Here is a 16,809-nt window from a genome sequence, read left to right on the forward strand (position 1 = left end):
TCATTGATTCCATTTCTCTGTGTTAAAAGATAATTAGCACTGAGGTCACAAAATTCTTAGTTAAATTCCTATTTTAAACCACAGAAGCGCATTAATTAAAATCTAAAAATACTTTTGCATGTAAGCATTGTATCTACCAGACAATATTTTCCCATTTTATATAAAGTAAAAATTCTTGCGTCGAAATGTTAATCTGACTATTGAACAAATTAAATGATACATTATCTGAAGTAGGAGAGCAAAAATTTTGTGTATACCCATTTATATCACAAAAGTAACTGTTTAATTTATTCTTCCAAATTTCTATACAAGTCTTCTAAATGTTGCACTGACATTTATTTGTTCTTCGCTGGTTATATGCCATTAGATACAACTGCTGTGATCTGTCAGTGCACAAATCGAAGTACTTGATGCCAAACATAAAGTTAAAAAGTGGAGACAAAATGTAACCTAAGAACATTTCGTGGACAGTGCTTTTTCTTTACAGCAAATCTCATTTCTTTTGCATTTTACGCTAAGGTTTAGACAACTATTGTACAAATAAAGTGTAAACTATTACTGTTACTATTTCTTTTAGACTTTCTATAGCTTGTTAGCATATTTGTATTTTTCCAAGTTTTCTGTTATGTTGAACTGTTTCAGCTTTCATTAAAGAAGAAATTGGAACACCAAGCAAGAAGAAGAAGAAAAATAAGACTTCAGAGACCAATAATGAAGGTGGAGATGAAAAAACTGACAAGGGAAAAGAAGACAAAGTTGCAGTTGATGAGAAATCTAATGAGAAAGGAAAAAATAAGATAAAGTACGTAATTTTTATTTGCAAAATTTAGTTGGAGAGTTTATCATCCAAACATTTATCTTATTTTAACATTTCAACAGGTAAAACTCCATGTGTCATAATATTAGTTGTCCCTAGAAAAACCATTAATTTGGAAATAGTGAGCTAATATGTAAGACATTTTTGAATTGTATAATGTATTTTTAATCCTGCTTTGTTCTTTTAATTCAGTGTCTTTCTCTGTTTTAGGGATGAGGGTTCTGTTGAGCTCATATTGACACCATTCACTGTGGAGCCGCAGACAGTGGTCTCTCCAGACACACCAACTAAGTCAAAGAAAAAGAAGAATAAGAAAGGTACTGAAACATCAGATAAAGACAAGGAAGTTGATAGTACTGAAGATACAGCCCCAAAGAAAAGTGATTCTAATAAAGGTAAAGAGTTGAGTACATCAGAAGGAAAAAAACAAGATGCCAAAAGTGAAAAAAAATCAGAGAACAAGGCAGATGTGAAACAAGACAAGAAAACTGGGGCAAAGGCAGAAAAAAAGGTGGACACAAAACCAGATAAAACTAATGAAGGTAAAGGAGATAAAAAGGCTAACCAAAAAATTGAGCCAGAAACAAAAGCTGGCCCCAAGAGTGAAAAAAATGAAAATAAGACTGAGAAGAAAGGTGAAGAGAAAGTAGATTCAAAGGCTGAAAAGACGAAGCCCTCAAAAGCTGATAAATCTGAGAAGAAATCAGATGGAAATGGAGACAAAAAGGTAGAAAAGAAGCAGGAATCTAAAACTGAAAATAAGGATGTGAAAGGGGAAAAGAAGACAGAACCTAAAGCAGATGGTATGTACTAGAGGCTTAAGATTCAGTGGAAAATATAAACCTTCATATAATAAATAAATAGATGTACGTATATTGTCTTCTTGCCAAGCACTTCACTTGAAAAAAATCTTAAATATTTGGATATATCTACAGTCCTCATATTTGACCTGTATGTTTGTGATGCTCATGTTACTTTTATTCAAATATTGCTTGTGAAACTTGTTTTGGTTGCATCTTACTATCTTCTGGAGTAGTAAAGTTGTCTTTAATGTTTGAGCATTAGGATAGCATTTCTGGTACACAATTGTCCTACGAATAACAATGTAGGAAGTTAAGTCATACTAGTAGTTTAGTTCAGTGATGGCATGAAGTATTGGATGAATTTTATTTGTCAAGCACAAATCACTGTTCACTGTTTGTGTCATGGGATAGTTACCTACACTAGTCACAAATAAGACTAGTTATTTTAATTGAAATGAATGGCACCCCAGCAAGAAAAGTGACATAAGGTAAAAAAAACAGTAATTTTTAGTTTGTCACTGAAAAATCTATGTGAAATGCCCCATCGTGCATGAAAAATATAATGGAAATTTCTACCAACAATGCTTTAATTGAAATTTAAAGTAATTTTGTAGAATTAATTGTAAAGTTTTCTCATGTATTGCAGTGTGTGATGTGCAATGATGACACATTTGAAGGTGGAATCCAATTTATTATTCATATTGGTATCATCTCCTTGCCATTGAAGTGACAGATAAAAAGTGTATAGGGAGATACTAAACAGATATTGCTTCCCCGGTAGTGTTACCTCTATCATTGAAGAATTTGCATTGCCATGAGAATAATTGTAGATAAGAATTCTATTTTACATACTTTCATCTATATATTTATACTCGTGTTTAACGTAAAAACCACAGTAATGAAGGGGCTCTGATATAAACTGGCGGCAGTAAACAAGGACTCCATATTCTAAAAAGTTTAACGTCCCTTTTAAGAAGCTGTTAGTAAACCGTCTAGTAAAAGTCGTCTCGACATACATTAACTTAAAGGACAAATTTATATACTCCATTTCATTCACTAGATGACCTGATAGGTACAGGCCTTTGGTAATAGGCTTGACAATTTTGAATATCGTCTGTAGTCATCATTCATTAGACATCCACTGATGGAGAAAGGCTGACCACTAGACTTTTCTGTCTTATATCTTCAGTTGTATGCCATCCGTGTTAATACTGCATGTTTTCTTGTAAGATTTACTTACTTTTGTTTGGTCGTTGTCTTAATTTTTCGTTCTCTTGGAATCCTGCAAACAACTTACTTGGTCCATCTACCATCTATTAACCTGGCTCTGCATTCCATTAGTTGTAATTACATCTTCCAGTCCAGTATCCTCCCTATGTATTTGTTTTCTTCTTCACCTTCTCACCTTTAGAGGAGGAGGACTTTGTGAATGTTAGGGAGCACTCTGGCCATTTAGTGCTGTGCTCAGATGGTGAAAGCACCGCCATCTTGGGCCACATGAATATGGTAGCCAATAGCATGCTACACAGCTGATATATAGGTGGCTACCCACTGCACAGCTGGTCAGTTCAGTGCTCGTGCGTGATATTTTCAAATCTATCTCTGCTTGAAAACTACCTTGCTTGTCACCTGGTTACTCTCTTTGGTTGCATCTTGCATTTGTCCCTCCACTTCTCTGGGCCTTGACTTCATCATTGAGGTGAAGGCTTCACTTAGTGCCTGGTTGTCTAAATTGTTTGTCCTTGTCCTGGTCTGTTGTTTTGTCCACAGTCTGTCTTTTGCATTTTGCTCACTTGTCATTGGTGTGAGTTACTCTTCTGCAAGTGGTTCTATGGCCTGCAGGCTTCTTACATTTCTCCATTTTCTTCATGTGCACCAATATCCAGCTACCAGAAGATGTAACAGTATTGTATTGTATTGGTCCTATGAACTAAGTAAGCATCCTGTGTGTGAGATGCTAAACACATCATGTTACTTAAAAGATAACTGTGTACATAGCAGTAAAGCATACACAGATGACCCAAAACTTGGACTAGTACTCAGAATGAGATTGAGTGCCACCTGGTAACATTGCAGTCATGTGATGTGGTAAGAAAAGTAAGTGAAGCAGTTTTGCTCATACATAAATGGTATGGGAAACAGGTGAACAGCAATCTGAACTGATTATGCTATGGTGTACGAAATGTGTGATTGTTGAGTGACTGTAGGAGGATACAGATGACTTGGACAGAATTTCTAGTTGGTGTGATGAATAGCACCTAGCTCTAAAAATGGAAAAATGTAAATTAATGTGGATGAAAAGGTAGAACAAACCTGTAATGTTCAGATACAGTATTAGTGGTATATGGCTTGACAGTCATGTTGTTTAAATATGTAGGCACCATGTTGCAAAGTGACATGAAATGGAATGATCATATGAGGATTGTGGAAGGGAAGGTGAATGGTTGACTTTGTTTAATTAGGAGAATTTTAAGAAAATCTGATTCATGTGTAAAGGTCTCCTCAGAGGGCTCACAACTCTCTAGTGAGTTTGTGCTTGGCTATCACAGGGTCTCAGCCTGTGCAGCACCTCTTCCCTTTCCATATTGAATGTCTATCCTCCTGCTGTTCTTTTTCGCCTCCCTTGGGGAATATGTCTGGGACAATTTTGGGAATGTCTTCTGAGGTTTTAACAGCCTAGCATCAGAACAGCCCCTCATCTTTTTGTTCTCTCTCTCTCTCTCTCTCTCTCTCTCTCTCTCTCTCTCTCTCTCTCTCTCTCTCTCCCTTCTCTCTCTGTTCCCCATCTCGTACCCTTCCTCCACTTCGGTGTTTGATGCTCCTCTGTTTCTTCTTCCTCCCTGTGTGCTCCGAAGGCTGGCCCATACATTTGACATCTAACAAGTAACTTGGTACTGTGTAACTCCCAGTCCCAGGTCTACAGGTTCTGCCCCTGGCACAGGCCCAGAAAGGGGTGACTGCCTGAGCAGTGACTTTCCAAATTGCCAATTGGTCCATCTATCAGAAGGATTATATATATATATAGTGAGCCACTCTTCTTCATCTCTGTCTGTGTCTGCTTAATGTAAACAGAATGAGGCTAAAGATTCAAAGACTCTCCCAGCTGCACCTCGGTTCCTCGTGGAACCGAAGGAGGTCTGTCCTTTGCTAAGATTCATCCGTTGGCCCTGTGAAATGTTGATCTCGTTTATATAATGGTACTTTTCTTTTAAAGGCCAATAGCAGTTTTCAACCCTGACACCTGCATACAGCTTCTCTCCTCCACAACTTTAGTGTTTGTTTCAAGGCCCTTTGAACGCGGAATTTTTTGTGGGGTGTGATTTACGCTCGGCTGCTTGATGGTCTGACTGAGGGAGGATTCCAAACTTACTTCTCGGATCAGGGCATCACTGCAGTCTATCAGGTAATGAAAATGGTTGATACCACTTTTTTCTTACGCATACCCTTTTTCTCACTTTTGGTTGAGCAGTGTTTCCATCAAAGATCGAAGGAGGCTGTGAAGTCATCACAGTCCGACCGTGCGTTCTAGACCTAATGTGTTGCTACCAGTGTCAATGTTACAACCACACTCAAATGTCATAGAAACACTGCCAAATATGTTACTTCTGGTACGGATGCTCCGAGGGTGATTGCATGCCTCCTCCTTCCCGCTGTATTAATTGTGATGGAGACCATGCCGCTTCATGCCACGAGTGTCCCATGCATCTTGATAAGTGGGCTATCCAGGAGATCTGGGTAATGGAAAAAAAATACATTACCCTCTTGCTCGCAAGTTATTGGATAGTCAAAAGCCCTGAATTTTACTGTCTGGTACCTACAGTACTGTTGTTGCCATGCCTCACTCCACAAAGGATGTGGCCAAGCAGATTTGTGACCTCAAATTCAGCATTCCAGTTTATAAAACTGCCCAGTTTCGTGACAGAACCCCTGTCTCCTTCACTTCCAGCTGTGCAATAATCCATCAAATCTTCACCCCCGTTGACAAAATCTGATGTATTACAACTGGCAGGCCATAAAGGATGAAAGGAGCAATCCTATGAAGACTTCTTATGTTCCTCCAGCCAACAAACATCTGAGTCTTCATCTTCCGTATCACAAAGGCTCTAAGAAATCAATTGAAGACAGACGGTCTTCTTTGCTGACTCAGAGATTCTGTTTAATGGTGTTGCCGCATCATACCCTCACCTGGCTGACCTCCATTTTGCCAGTGTGCACCGCCAACCATTTTTCTGCCCTGGAATCCACAGACCGAACCACAGAGAAAGCCGATGCCTCTGTAGATCTCATGGAGTGGGATCCTCCAGTCTCTGCACACTGTAGCAGTAAGTCCTCAAAGGCTGGCACTCAGCAGTTGCTGAGGTGATTACCTTTCATTTTTTCCCTCCTCCCCTTTCCCCATCATGACTGTCTTCCAATGGAATCTCGCGGCATTAGATCAAACAAGGAGGAATTACAGCTACTCTTGGAATTGCAGCATTCACTTGATTTCTGCCTCCAGGAAACAAAACTGCGTCCTCACGTTCGCTTTGACCTCTTGGATTTCTTTCTGGTTTGTTTTGACCTTCTCTGAAGATAGAACTCCATTCCATGGGGCAGCAAAGCTTCTCATCTGGATGACGTTCATAGTCAAACTGTCTCACTGGACACCCACCTGTAAGCTGCTGCAGCCCACATTTACCTTCGTTACTTCACTTTTTCTCTTTGCTATGTCTACATCCCACTGTCATTTGGTGTCACCAGGGTAGACTTCTCCCATCTTGTGGGGCAACTCCCTCTTCCCTTTTTGTTGCTCAGTGACTTTAATTTTCGCAATTCCCTTTGGGGCTCTTCCAGAACCCATCCAAGAGGTGCCCTCTTGGCTAACCTTCTCAGTAAACTCAACCTCATTTGCCTTAACACTGAAGCACCCACTCCTTTCAGATTCCACAAAAACCTATTCCCATTTGGACCTCTCGTTCTGCATAGCCCAGCTTGCCTGTTGTCTCGAGTGGTCCATTGTCTCTGACACATACTTGAGCAACTATTTTTCCATATGCTATCTGGTTGCTGACTCCTACCCATCTATGTGTAAACTCAATTGTCAGCTTTCCAAGGCCATTCAGACGCTTTACTCCTCCCTTGTGACCTTTGACGTACAACATTTCCCCAGTTGTGATGACTAGGCAGACTATATTACAGACGTTATACAACCACCGCAGAATGTTCTGTTCCTCACACTTCATCTTCAGTACGCTGTGTCCCAGTCTCTTGGTGGACTGAGGTGTGCTGCAGTGCAATTCACACGTAGACATTCTCTCAGCATTTTTAACCACCATTCTAAAATGGCGAACTATATTCGTTATAAACAGTCGTGTGCACAGTGTCGTCACATTCTTTGGGATACCAAAAAATCTAGCTAGATTTCATTTACTAGTTCTCTTAACAGTTCCACTTCCTCTTCCTTTGTGTGGGCCAACCTCCGATGGCTCTCTGGGACTGTAGCAGATGACGTCATTGTGGATCCAGATGCTATCTCCAATGCCTTAGGCCGCTATTTTGCAGAGATTTTGAACTCCATCCACTCTCACCCTGTCTTCCCCATCGAAAATGAGTGGAGTGGGCTTGGGTGAAACCCTTCTCTCAGAATCCTTAATACCGGAATGCTGCATAAGGGAGCTGGACCATGCTCTCACTTAATCTTGATCTTCTGTCCCAGCTCCAGATGATGTTAACATTTAGATGTTGCAGCACCCCTCTCTTGCACCCAAGCACTTTCTCCTTCATACATACAATCGCATCTGGGCAGATGCAGTGTTTCTCAGATGCTGGCATGAAGCCACTGTCATTCCCATACCTAAGCCTGGTAAGCTACTGCCCAATTTCTCTCACCAGCTGTGTGTGTGAGGTGATGGAACATGCCTGGCTAGTATGGTGACTCGGATCTCACAATTTGCTAACCACTATACAATGTTGATTTTGAGCATGCCTTTCTGCAGTTGACCCTCTCATCACCTTGTCAACCCATGTCATGAATTGGTTTTCTGTAGAAATACTAGACTGTGGCCATGTTTTTTTGACACCTGCTGGAGGACTGGTACCATCCATACTCTCTACTCATGGGACTTCCAAGGCTGCCTGCCCCATTTCCTTCAGGAATTTTTAAAAGGCAGATTTTTCAAGGTATGCATGGGTTCTGCCTTGTCTGACATCTTTATCTAGGAAAACGGGGTGCCTCAGGTCTCTGTCGTGAGCCTCGACTTCTTTGCTATACCTGTTAACCCTATTTTGGTGTATCTCCCTCTGGACATCGATGGCTCACTTTTCGTCAACGATTTTGCTATCTATTGCAGTTTTCCACATACTTGTCTCCTTGAGCAGCATCTTCAGCAGTGTCTCGGTTGTCTTTACTCATGGGGTGTCGACTATGGCTTTTGCATTTGCTCTGACAAAACCATTTGTATGAATTTCTGGTGGTGCAGTGGGTTTCTTCCACCGTCTTTATATGTTGGCCCTATTGCTCTTCCATTGCGGAAACTAGAAAATTCCTTGGGCTCATGCTTGATAGAAAATGTTCTTTAGTCCTCCCACGTGTCTTACCTGGCCACCCACTGTACCCAGTTCCCCAATGTCCTACATGTCCTTAGTGGTACTTCCTGTGGAGCAGATCAGACCACCCTCCTCTTTTTCTACCAATCCCTTGTCCGTTTGAAACTAGACTATGGGTGTTTTGTTTATAGATCTGCATGTCCGTCCATCATATGTGATCTAAATACAATCCACCACCATGGAATCGGTTTGGATGCTGATGCCTTTTACACTAGCCCAGTTGAATCTCTATCCAGCAGTTGGTGAACTACTGCTGTTTCTTATTGGCGCAATGTTCTCCTCAGTCATATGTCGTTTGTCTGCCACGCTTGGCCACCCATGCTATGCCCCATTCTTCAATGACTCCTTTGACCACCATTATGTGACACGCCCCTCTTCTCTGTTACCTTTTAGAGTTTGCTGTTGGCTGTTGCTCCAGGAGCTTAACTTCACACTACCTGCATCTTTCCCAGTGGGTGTGAACCCTTCATCATCTTGGTTTCGCATGGTGCCGATGTCCACCTTGGACTTCATTCACTTCCTAAGGAAACTACTCCAGATTCAATACACCACTGTAAATTATTCTACCTTCTCATGTAACTTAGCAATACTACCTTTGTGTACAGTTGTGGTTCCCGGACAGACAGTGGTGTTGAGTGTGACACCAGTGATTATTGGTATTGGCTTCTGGACCACTGCTCAGTATCTTCGCCTGTATAGGACCACACAATTCATTCTGTGACAGTGTTTTCAATTGTAATCTGCTCAGATTCTTTCAGTACCCTTCAGAGCCTTTGTGTGCTGTACACAGTCCTTCCCTTAGTGCAACAGGTCCAAGAAATCTTTCACTTGCTAACTCTTGAGCGACCCACTGTGAGGGTTATATGGTTTCCTGGCCACGTTAGTCTGACAGGAAACGAGACTGCTGACACTGCTGCCAAGGCCATAGTCGTCTTACCTCAGCCCCCTAGTTCTTCCATTCCTTCTGATGATCTCTGTGTTGCCGTTATGTCAGCAGGGGGTGTCACTTTGGCATCACCACTGTTCTGGGAACAAGATCCAGGGAATTAAACCTCTCCCAGTGGCTTGGGGAACTACTCTTGACCTCTCACCATTAGGAGATTGTTTTAGCTAGGTTGTGTATAGGGCACTGTCAATTAAGCCATTGCCATTTGTTAAGTGGAGATCTCCCGCCACTTCGTGCACATTGTCCTGAACCTTTGGTGGTTGTCATTTCCTGATGGAAAAGCTCCCTTTTAACCACTTACGTTCTAATGTATGTTTGCCATCTGAGTTATCGGTCATTTTAGTGAATGATGCGCAGGCTGTCAACTGTTGTTTTACTATTTATCTGTCATAGCAATATGGCAAAGGACATTTAATCTTTCAGGACCTCTATTGTCTCTCTGCCATATTTTGTGGAACTTTCTCTGAGAGGAAGTCTTTGTTCTTAGCTCTCTTTCCTCCCATTGATGTGCTTAACATGTAGTCATTTTCACTCCTTTCCAGTGTTAATGTTCTAAGATTCTGGCATAGACGCATAGAGCCTTAGTTGTTTTTGATCCCTAAAACAAAACAAACAACAAAACCTCTTAAAGGAGGCTCTTCATAGGATACTAATGCAATCCTTGTCTAGTACTGCTCAAGTGTTTTTGATATGCATCTTGTCAGATTGAAGGAAGGTACCAAAACAGATCAGAGGTTGGTTGCTAGAATTGTTACCCGTAGGTTTGAACAACACACAAGTATTACAGAGATTCTTCAGGAACTCCAACAGAAATCACTGGAGCGAAGACAACATCCTTTTCGCCAAATACTGTTGCAACAATTTAGAGAATCGGCATTTAAAGCTGACCGCAGAACGGTTCTACACATACAGGTAGTCGTTTTTCTTGCTCTATTTGCTAGGGGAACAGCAAAGGAAATGGTAAGTAGTGGTACAGAGAACCCTATGCCACACACTGTATGGTGCTTTGCAAAGTATGTATATAGATGTAGAAGTCTACTGACATAAGTGACTTTAACAAAGGGCAGATTGTTATAGCCTGGCACTGGGAATGAGCATCTCAGAAACAGCAAAGCATGGTGGAAAGGTATTGAAGGACAAAGAAACCACAAGCAGGTGACAAGACGTTAAAGGTCGGCACATCATCACAGAATGTGGAGGTCGAGGCTTGGCTATTCGGTAAAACAGGCTAGGTGACAGATTTGACAACAGGGTGCAGTGCTGTTGCAGGACCACATGTTTTGGAGAACACCATTCACTGTACATTGCTGAACATGGACTCCACATTAGGCAACCCCTACATGTTTCCGTGTTGACCTAATGACATCAGTTATGACTGCAGTGGCACTAGTTAGGATTGTACTATAAGAAACATTCACCTGGACTTTCATAGGCCCTGTGGTGGTAATTGGCCTGCAGTGGCGGACTATGTGAACATTATTGTGGACCACCTGCGTCTATTTGTGCTTGAGTGCAGAAGTGATGGTGTCTTCCAGCGGGATAACTTTCCGTGTCGGAATACCAGAATCATGCTACGGTGGCTTAAGAAACATGATAGAGAACTTAAGTTGAAATCTGGGCCACCAGATTCACCTGATCAGAATGTGATGGAAAATGTCAAGAACACAATCTGCCTCCAGCTCAGTACCAACAAAGCCAACAAACCACTGGCCCATAATTTACATGAATTATGTGATCTATGCGTAAATGTCTGATGCCACATACTATTGGAAACCTACAAATGACTTACTGAATCTATGCTGTGCAGAATCACTGCTGTTTTGCATTCCAACGTTGGACTAACAAGCTATTAAGCAGGTGGTCATGACATTTTGCGTCATTAGTGTACATCTCTCATTACTCACTTAAGTTTCTGTTCATACATAGTTATTCTAAAGAAACAAAGACTATTGTATAATTGATTTAAAACAAAGTGTAGGACAAAAAATAGACATGCTGAATGAAACACATTTGAGTGTCAAGAGAGCAGTGCATGATGCCTTCAATGAACACTATAGCTGCATACTGTCAAATTATATTTCACAAAACCCAAAGAAATTATCGTCATATGTAAAGGCTGTGAGTAACACCGACGTTAATGTCCAGTCCCTAATGAATGAGATGGGGAATTGAAATTGAGGGTAGCAAAGCAAAAACTGAAATACTTAACTCCAATTTCAAATGTTACTTTACAAAGGAAAAACCAGGTGAATCATCCTAATTTAATCCTCGTACCACTGAAAAGATGAATGAAATAAGTAATAGTGTCTGGGGTTTTGAAAAACTGATATAATTGACAGTGAACAAAGCTCCATGGCCTGTTGGAATCCCTATCAGATTCTATACTGAATTTGTGGCTGAGTTAGTGCCTCTTCTAACTGTAACCTATTGTAAATCACTCAAATAAAAAACAGTGACAAGTTGTTGGAAAGAGACATTCTCCTCCACATTCAATCCAACTACACTCCTGGAAATTGAAATAAGAACACTGTGAATTCATTGTCCCAGGAAGGGGAAACTTTATTGACACATTCCTAGGGTCAGATACATCACATGATCACACTGACAGAACCACAGGCACATAGACACAGGCAACAGAGCATGCACAATGTCGGCACTAGTACAGTGTATATCCACCTTTCGCAGCAATGCAGGCTGCTATTCTCCCATGGAGATGATCGTAGAGATGCTGGATGTAGTCCTGTGGAACGGCTTGCCATGCCATTTCCACCTGGCGCCTCAGTTGGACCAGCGTTCGTGCTGGACGTGCAGACCGCGTGAGATGACGCTTCATCCAGTCCCAAACATGCTCAATAGGGGACAGATCCGGAGATCTTGCTGGCCAGGGTGGTTGACTTCCACCTTCTAGAGCACGTTGGGTGGCACGGGATACATGCAGATGTACATTGTCCTGTTGGAACAGCAAGTTCCCTTGCCGGTCTAGAAATGGTAGAACGATGGGTAGATGACGGTTTGGATGTACCGTGCACTATTTAGTGTCCCCTCGATGATCACCAGAGGTGTACGGCCAGTGTAGGAGATCGCTCCCCACACCATGATGCCGGGTGTTGGCCCTGTGTGCCTCGGTCATATGCAGTCCTGATTGTGGCGCTCACCTGCACGGCGCCAAACACGCTTACGACCATCATTGGCACCAAGGCAGAAGCGACTCTCATCGCTGAAGACGACACGTCTCCATTCGTCCCTCAATTCACGCCTGTCGCGACACCACTGGAGGCGGGCTGCACGATGTTGGGGCGTGAGCGGAAGACGGCCTAACGGTGTGCGGGACCGGAGCCCAGCTTCATGGAGACGGTTGCGAATGGTCCTCGCCGATACCCCAGGAGCAACAGTGTTCCTAATTTGCTGGGAAGTGGCGGTGCGGTCTCCTACGGCACTGCGTAGGATCCTACGGTCTTGGCGTGCATCCGTGCGTCGCTGCGGTCCGGTCCCAGGTCGACGGGCACGTGCACCTTCCGCCAACCACTGGCGACAACATCGATGTACTGTGGAGACCTCACACCCCACGTGTTGAGCAATTCGGCGGTACGTCCACCCGGCCTCCCGCATGCCCACTATACGCCCTCACTCAAAGTCTGTCGACTGCACATACGGTTTACGTCCACGCTGTTGCGGCATGCTACCAGTGTTAAAGACTGCGATGGAGCTCCGTATGCCACGGCAAACTGGCTGACACTGACGGAGGCAGTGCACAAATGCTGCGCAGCTAGCGCCATTCGACGGCCAACACCGCGGTTCCTGGTGTGTCCGCTGTGCCGTGCGTGTGATCATTGCTTGTACAGAACTCTCGCAGTGTCCGGAGCAAGTATGGTGGGTCTTACACACCGGTGTCAATGTGTTCTTTTTTCCATTTCCAGGAGTGTATTTGGATGTTGTCTCTGCAACTCATTTCTAGCCATCAGCAACAAATGTGCTGGACACCCAATGTGTTGATACCACAATCTGTTCCTTGTTCCTAAAGGTATTTCTTCCAATAACAGGTCAGATGTTTTGTGCAGGAATGTGGTGTACTTACTGCCATTCGATGAAATAGGGGCATATAATTCTGTCCTCCAGAATCCCACACCATACATTCACCGACCATGGTTTTTGGTGTGAAACTTGCCTCAGCCAAGTAAGGTAGATAGCTACTCGTCACACTGAGGTGTGTGTGTGTGTGTGTGTGTGTGTGTGTGTGTGTGTGTGTGTGTGTGTGTGTGTGTGTGTGTGTGTGGTGGGGGGGGGGGGGGGTATTGGGTAAGGGCAGGCATATAGATTGAAAGAATCAAAAGGTGGTGTCATTTTCCACTTTGGTTCAGAAGACTGGGTTACTCTAGTGCTGAGAGGTCTCTCTCTCTCTCTCTCTCTCTCTCTCTCTCTCTCTCTCTCTCTCTCTCTCTCTCTCGTGGCCCATTAACGGTCTAGCAGCAGTTGTCGGGCCCTTCATCTCACCTTCTCTGTATGCAGACGACTTCTGCATTTCGTACTGCTGCTCCAGTACTGTTGTTGCTGAGCAGCACCTCCAGGGAATCATCCCCAAGGCGCAGTCATGGGCTCTAGTCCATGGCTTCCAGTTTTCAGCCTCAAAGTCGTGTGTCATGCACTTCTGTTGGCATCATACTGTTCACGCACATTTCCTTAATGGTGATCCACTCACTTTAGTGGAGACATATCAATTCCTAGGACTGGTTTTCGACGCTCGATTGACTTGGCTCCCTCATCTTCATCTTCGTCAACGTAAGTACTGGCAGCACCTCAATGCCCTCCGTTGCCTGAGCAACACTAATTGAGGTGCAGATTGCTGTACGCTGCTGTATTTCTACACCTTTTGCTCGAGTATCATGTCGTTTTTGGAAACCCAGAATGTACTCTGTAGGAATCAGCACGGATTCCGGAAACAGCGATCGTGTGAGACCCAACTTGCTTTATTTGTTCATAAGACCCAGAAAATATTAGATACAGGCTCCCAGGTAGATGCTATTTTTCTTGACTTCCGGAAGACGTTCGATACAGTTCCGCATTGTCGCCTGATAAAAGAAGTAAGAGCCTACGGAATATTTTGAAGAGTTTTTAGCAAACAGAACACAGCATGTTGTTATCAATGGAGAGACGTGTACAGACGTTAAAGTAATCTCTGGCGTGCCACAGGGGAGTGTTATGGGACCATTGCTTTTCACAATATATATAAATGACCTAGTAGATAGTGACGGAAGTTCTATGCGGCTTTTCGTGGATGATGCTGTAGCATACAGAGAAGTTGCAGCATTAGAAAATTGTAGCGAAATGCAGGAAGATCTGCAGGGGATAGGCACTTGGTGCAGGGAGTGGCAACTGACCCTTAACATAGACAAATGTAATGTGTTGGGAATACATAGAAAGAAGGATTCTTTATTGTATGATTATATGATAGCGGAACAAACACTGGTAGCAGTTACTTCTGTAAAATATCTGGGAGTATGCGTGCGGAACGATTTGAAGTGGAGTGATCACATAAAATTAATTGTTGGTAAGGCGGGTACCAGGTTGAGATTCATTGGGAGAGTCCTTAGAAAATGTAGTGCATCAACAAAGGAGTTGGCTTACAAAACACTCGTTCGACCCATACTTGAGTATTGCTCATCAGTGTGGGATCCATACCAGATCGGGTTGTTGGAGGAGATAGAGAAGATCCAAAAAAGTGCGGCGCGTTTCGTCACAGGGTTATTTGGTAACCGTAATAGCGTTACGGAGATGTTTAGCAAACTCAAGTGGCAAACTTTGCAAGAGAGGCACTGTGCATCGTGGTGTAGCTTGCTCGCCAGGTTTCAAGAGGGTGCGTTTCTGGATGAGGTATCGAATATTTTGCTTCCCCCTACTTATACCTCCCGAGGAGATCACAAATGTAAAATTAGAGAGATTAGAGTGCGTACTGAGGCTTTCAGACAGTTGTTCTTCCTGCGAAACATACGCGGCTGGAACAGGAAAGGGAGGTAATGACAGTGGCACGTAAAGTGCCCTCCACCACACGCCGTTAGGTGGCTTGCGAAGTATAAATGTAGATGTAGATGTAGCCCCTGTCCAATCTCCAATTGACTATGGGAGTGTGGTTTATGGTTTGGCAGCGCCTTCAGCATTGCATTTACTCGACCCTATGCACCACTGTGGGGTTTGATTAGTGACAGAAGCTTTTAGGAAGAGTCCGGCAGAGGCTGCTGTCCCTCCACTGCAGATCAGATGTGCGCAACTGCTCACCAGTTATACAGCACATATTCATAGTTCTCCTGAGCATCCGAATTACCGTCTCCTTTTGCCGCCCGCAGCAGTCCATCTCCTGCATTGGTGGCCCAGATCGGGGCTAACAATTGTGGTTCGCAGGCGGCCCCTTCTCTCCAAACTGGAGTCCTTCTCCGTACCACCTCTACTTGCAGTCTATTCATGTACGCCTCAGCTGCAGCTTCGTCTGGACCTTTTGCATGGCACTAAGGACTCTGTTAACCCCACCTCTCTCCACTGTCACTTCCTCTCAATTCTTGGCATGTTCCGGGCTCTGAAGTGGTTTACACTGACGGCTCAATGGCTGATGGTCATGTAGGCTTCGCATATGTTCATAGAGGACATATTGAGCAGCACTCCTTGCAAGATGGCTGCAGTGTTTTCACTGAAGAGCTGGCGGCCATATCTTGTGCTCTTGAGTACATCCACTCCTTGCCCCACCCTCTGGTAGCATCCATTCAGGAGTCCATCTATGCCATGGAACAGTCCTGCCGTTCCGTGGTGTTTGTGTGGACCCCAGGATACTTCGGAATCCCCAGCAACAAACTTGCTAGCAGGCTGGCCAAACAGGTGACGCGGAAACTGCTTCTAGAGAGAGGCATCTACGAAGCTGACTTGCATTCTGTCTTACACCGCAGGGTTTTCCGGCTTTGTGAGATGGAATAGCATAACAGCACGCACAATGAACTGTGTGTCATTAAGGAGACTGTGAATGTGTGGAAGTCTTCCATACACGCCTCTTGCGGAGAATCAGTTGTCCTCTGCCAGCTCAGCATTGGCCATACGTGGCTAAGGCATGGTTACCTACTTCGTCGTGAAGACCCATCTCAGTGACAGCTGAGGCTCCCAAATGACAGTCGTCCACCTCTTGTTGGACTTCCCACTTTTAGCCGCTCTGTGGCAGACTTTTGAGTTTCCCAGCACCCTGTCTTTGGTGTTGGGCGACAATGGCTCCACAGCAGCTTTAGTTTTGTATTTTATCTGTGGGACTGAGTTTTATACTTCTATCTAGGCTTTAGCGCATGTCCTTTGTCCCTTTGTGTCCTCCACCGTAGTGCTTTTAGGATGGAGATTTTAATGTGTTTTCCTTTCTTATTCTCGTGGTCGGCAACCACTGTATTTTGCGTTCTTGTTTTACTCTCTTCTGTTTCTAGCGTCAGTCTGTTGTTTTCTTGTCCTCTTTTTGTTCCTTTTAGTTTTCATTGCCTTCCCTTCGTTCTTGTGGCTTTTCCTTTCTTTCTGTTTTGTGTTATATGTTTTGTCCATTTTATTCTCACGCTTGTCGCATTGTTTTATTAGGAACAAGGGACCCATGATTTCGTAGTTTGGTCCCTTCTCCCACCTCTAAACAACACGCGATCTAGTGT

At 43.6% G+C, this 16,809-nt stretch overlaps 1 protein-coding gene across 1 annotated transcript in view; it reads left to right on the top strand.

The window, feature by feature from the left end:
• Nucleotides 1-16,809, top strand: part of LOC126356186 (cylicin-1-like) — a 71,431-nt gene that overhangs the window by 50,803 nt on the left and 3,819 nt on the right. The window contains exons 4-5 of the mRNA XM_050006964.1: nt 643-802; nt 1,028-1,620. Of these exons, the coding sequence (XP_049862921.1) occupies nt 643-802; nt 1,028-1,620 (753 nt within the window). The remainder of the gene's footprint in view (nt 1-642; nt 803-1,027; nt 1,621-16,809) is intronic.

The sequence above is a fragment of the Schistocerca gregaria genome, chromosome 3, assembly GCF_023897955.1.
Source record: "Schistocerca gregaria isolate iqSchGreg1 chromosome 3, iqSchGreg1.2, whole genome shotgun sequence".
NCBI lineage: Eukaryota > Metazoa > Arthropoda > Insecta > Orthoptera > Acrididae > Schistocerca > Schistocerca gregaria.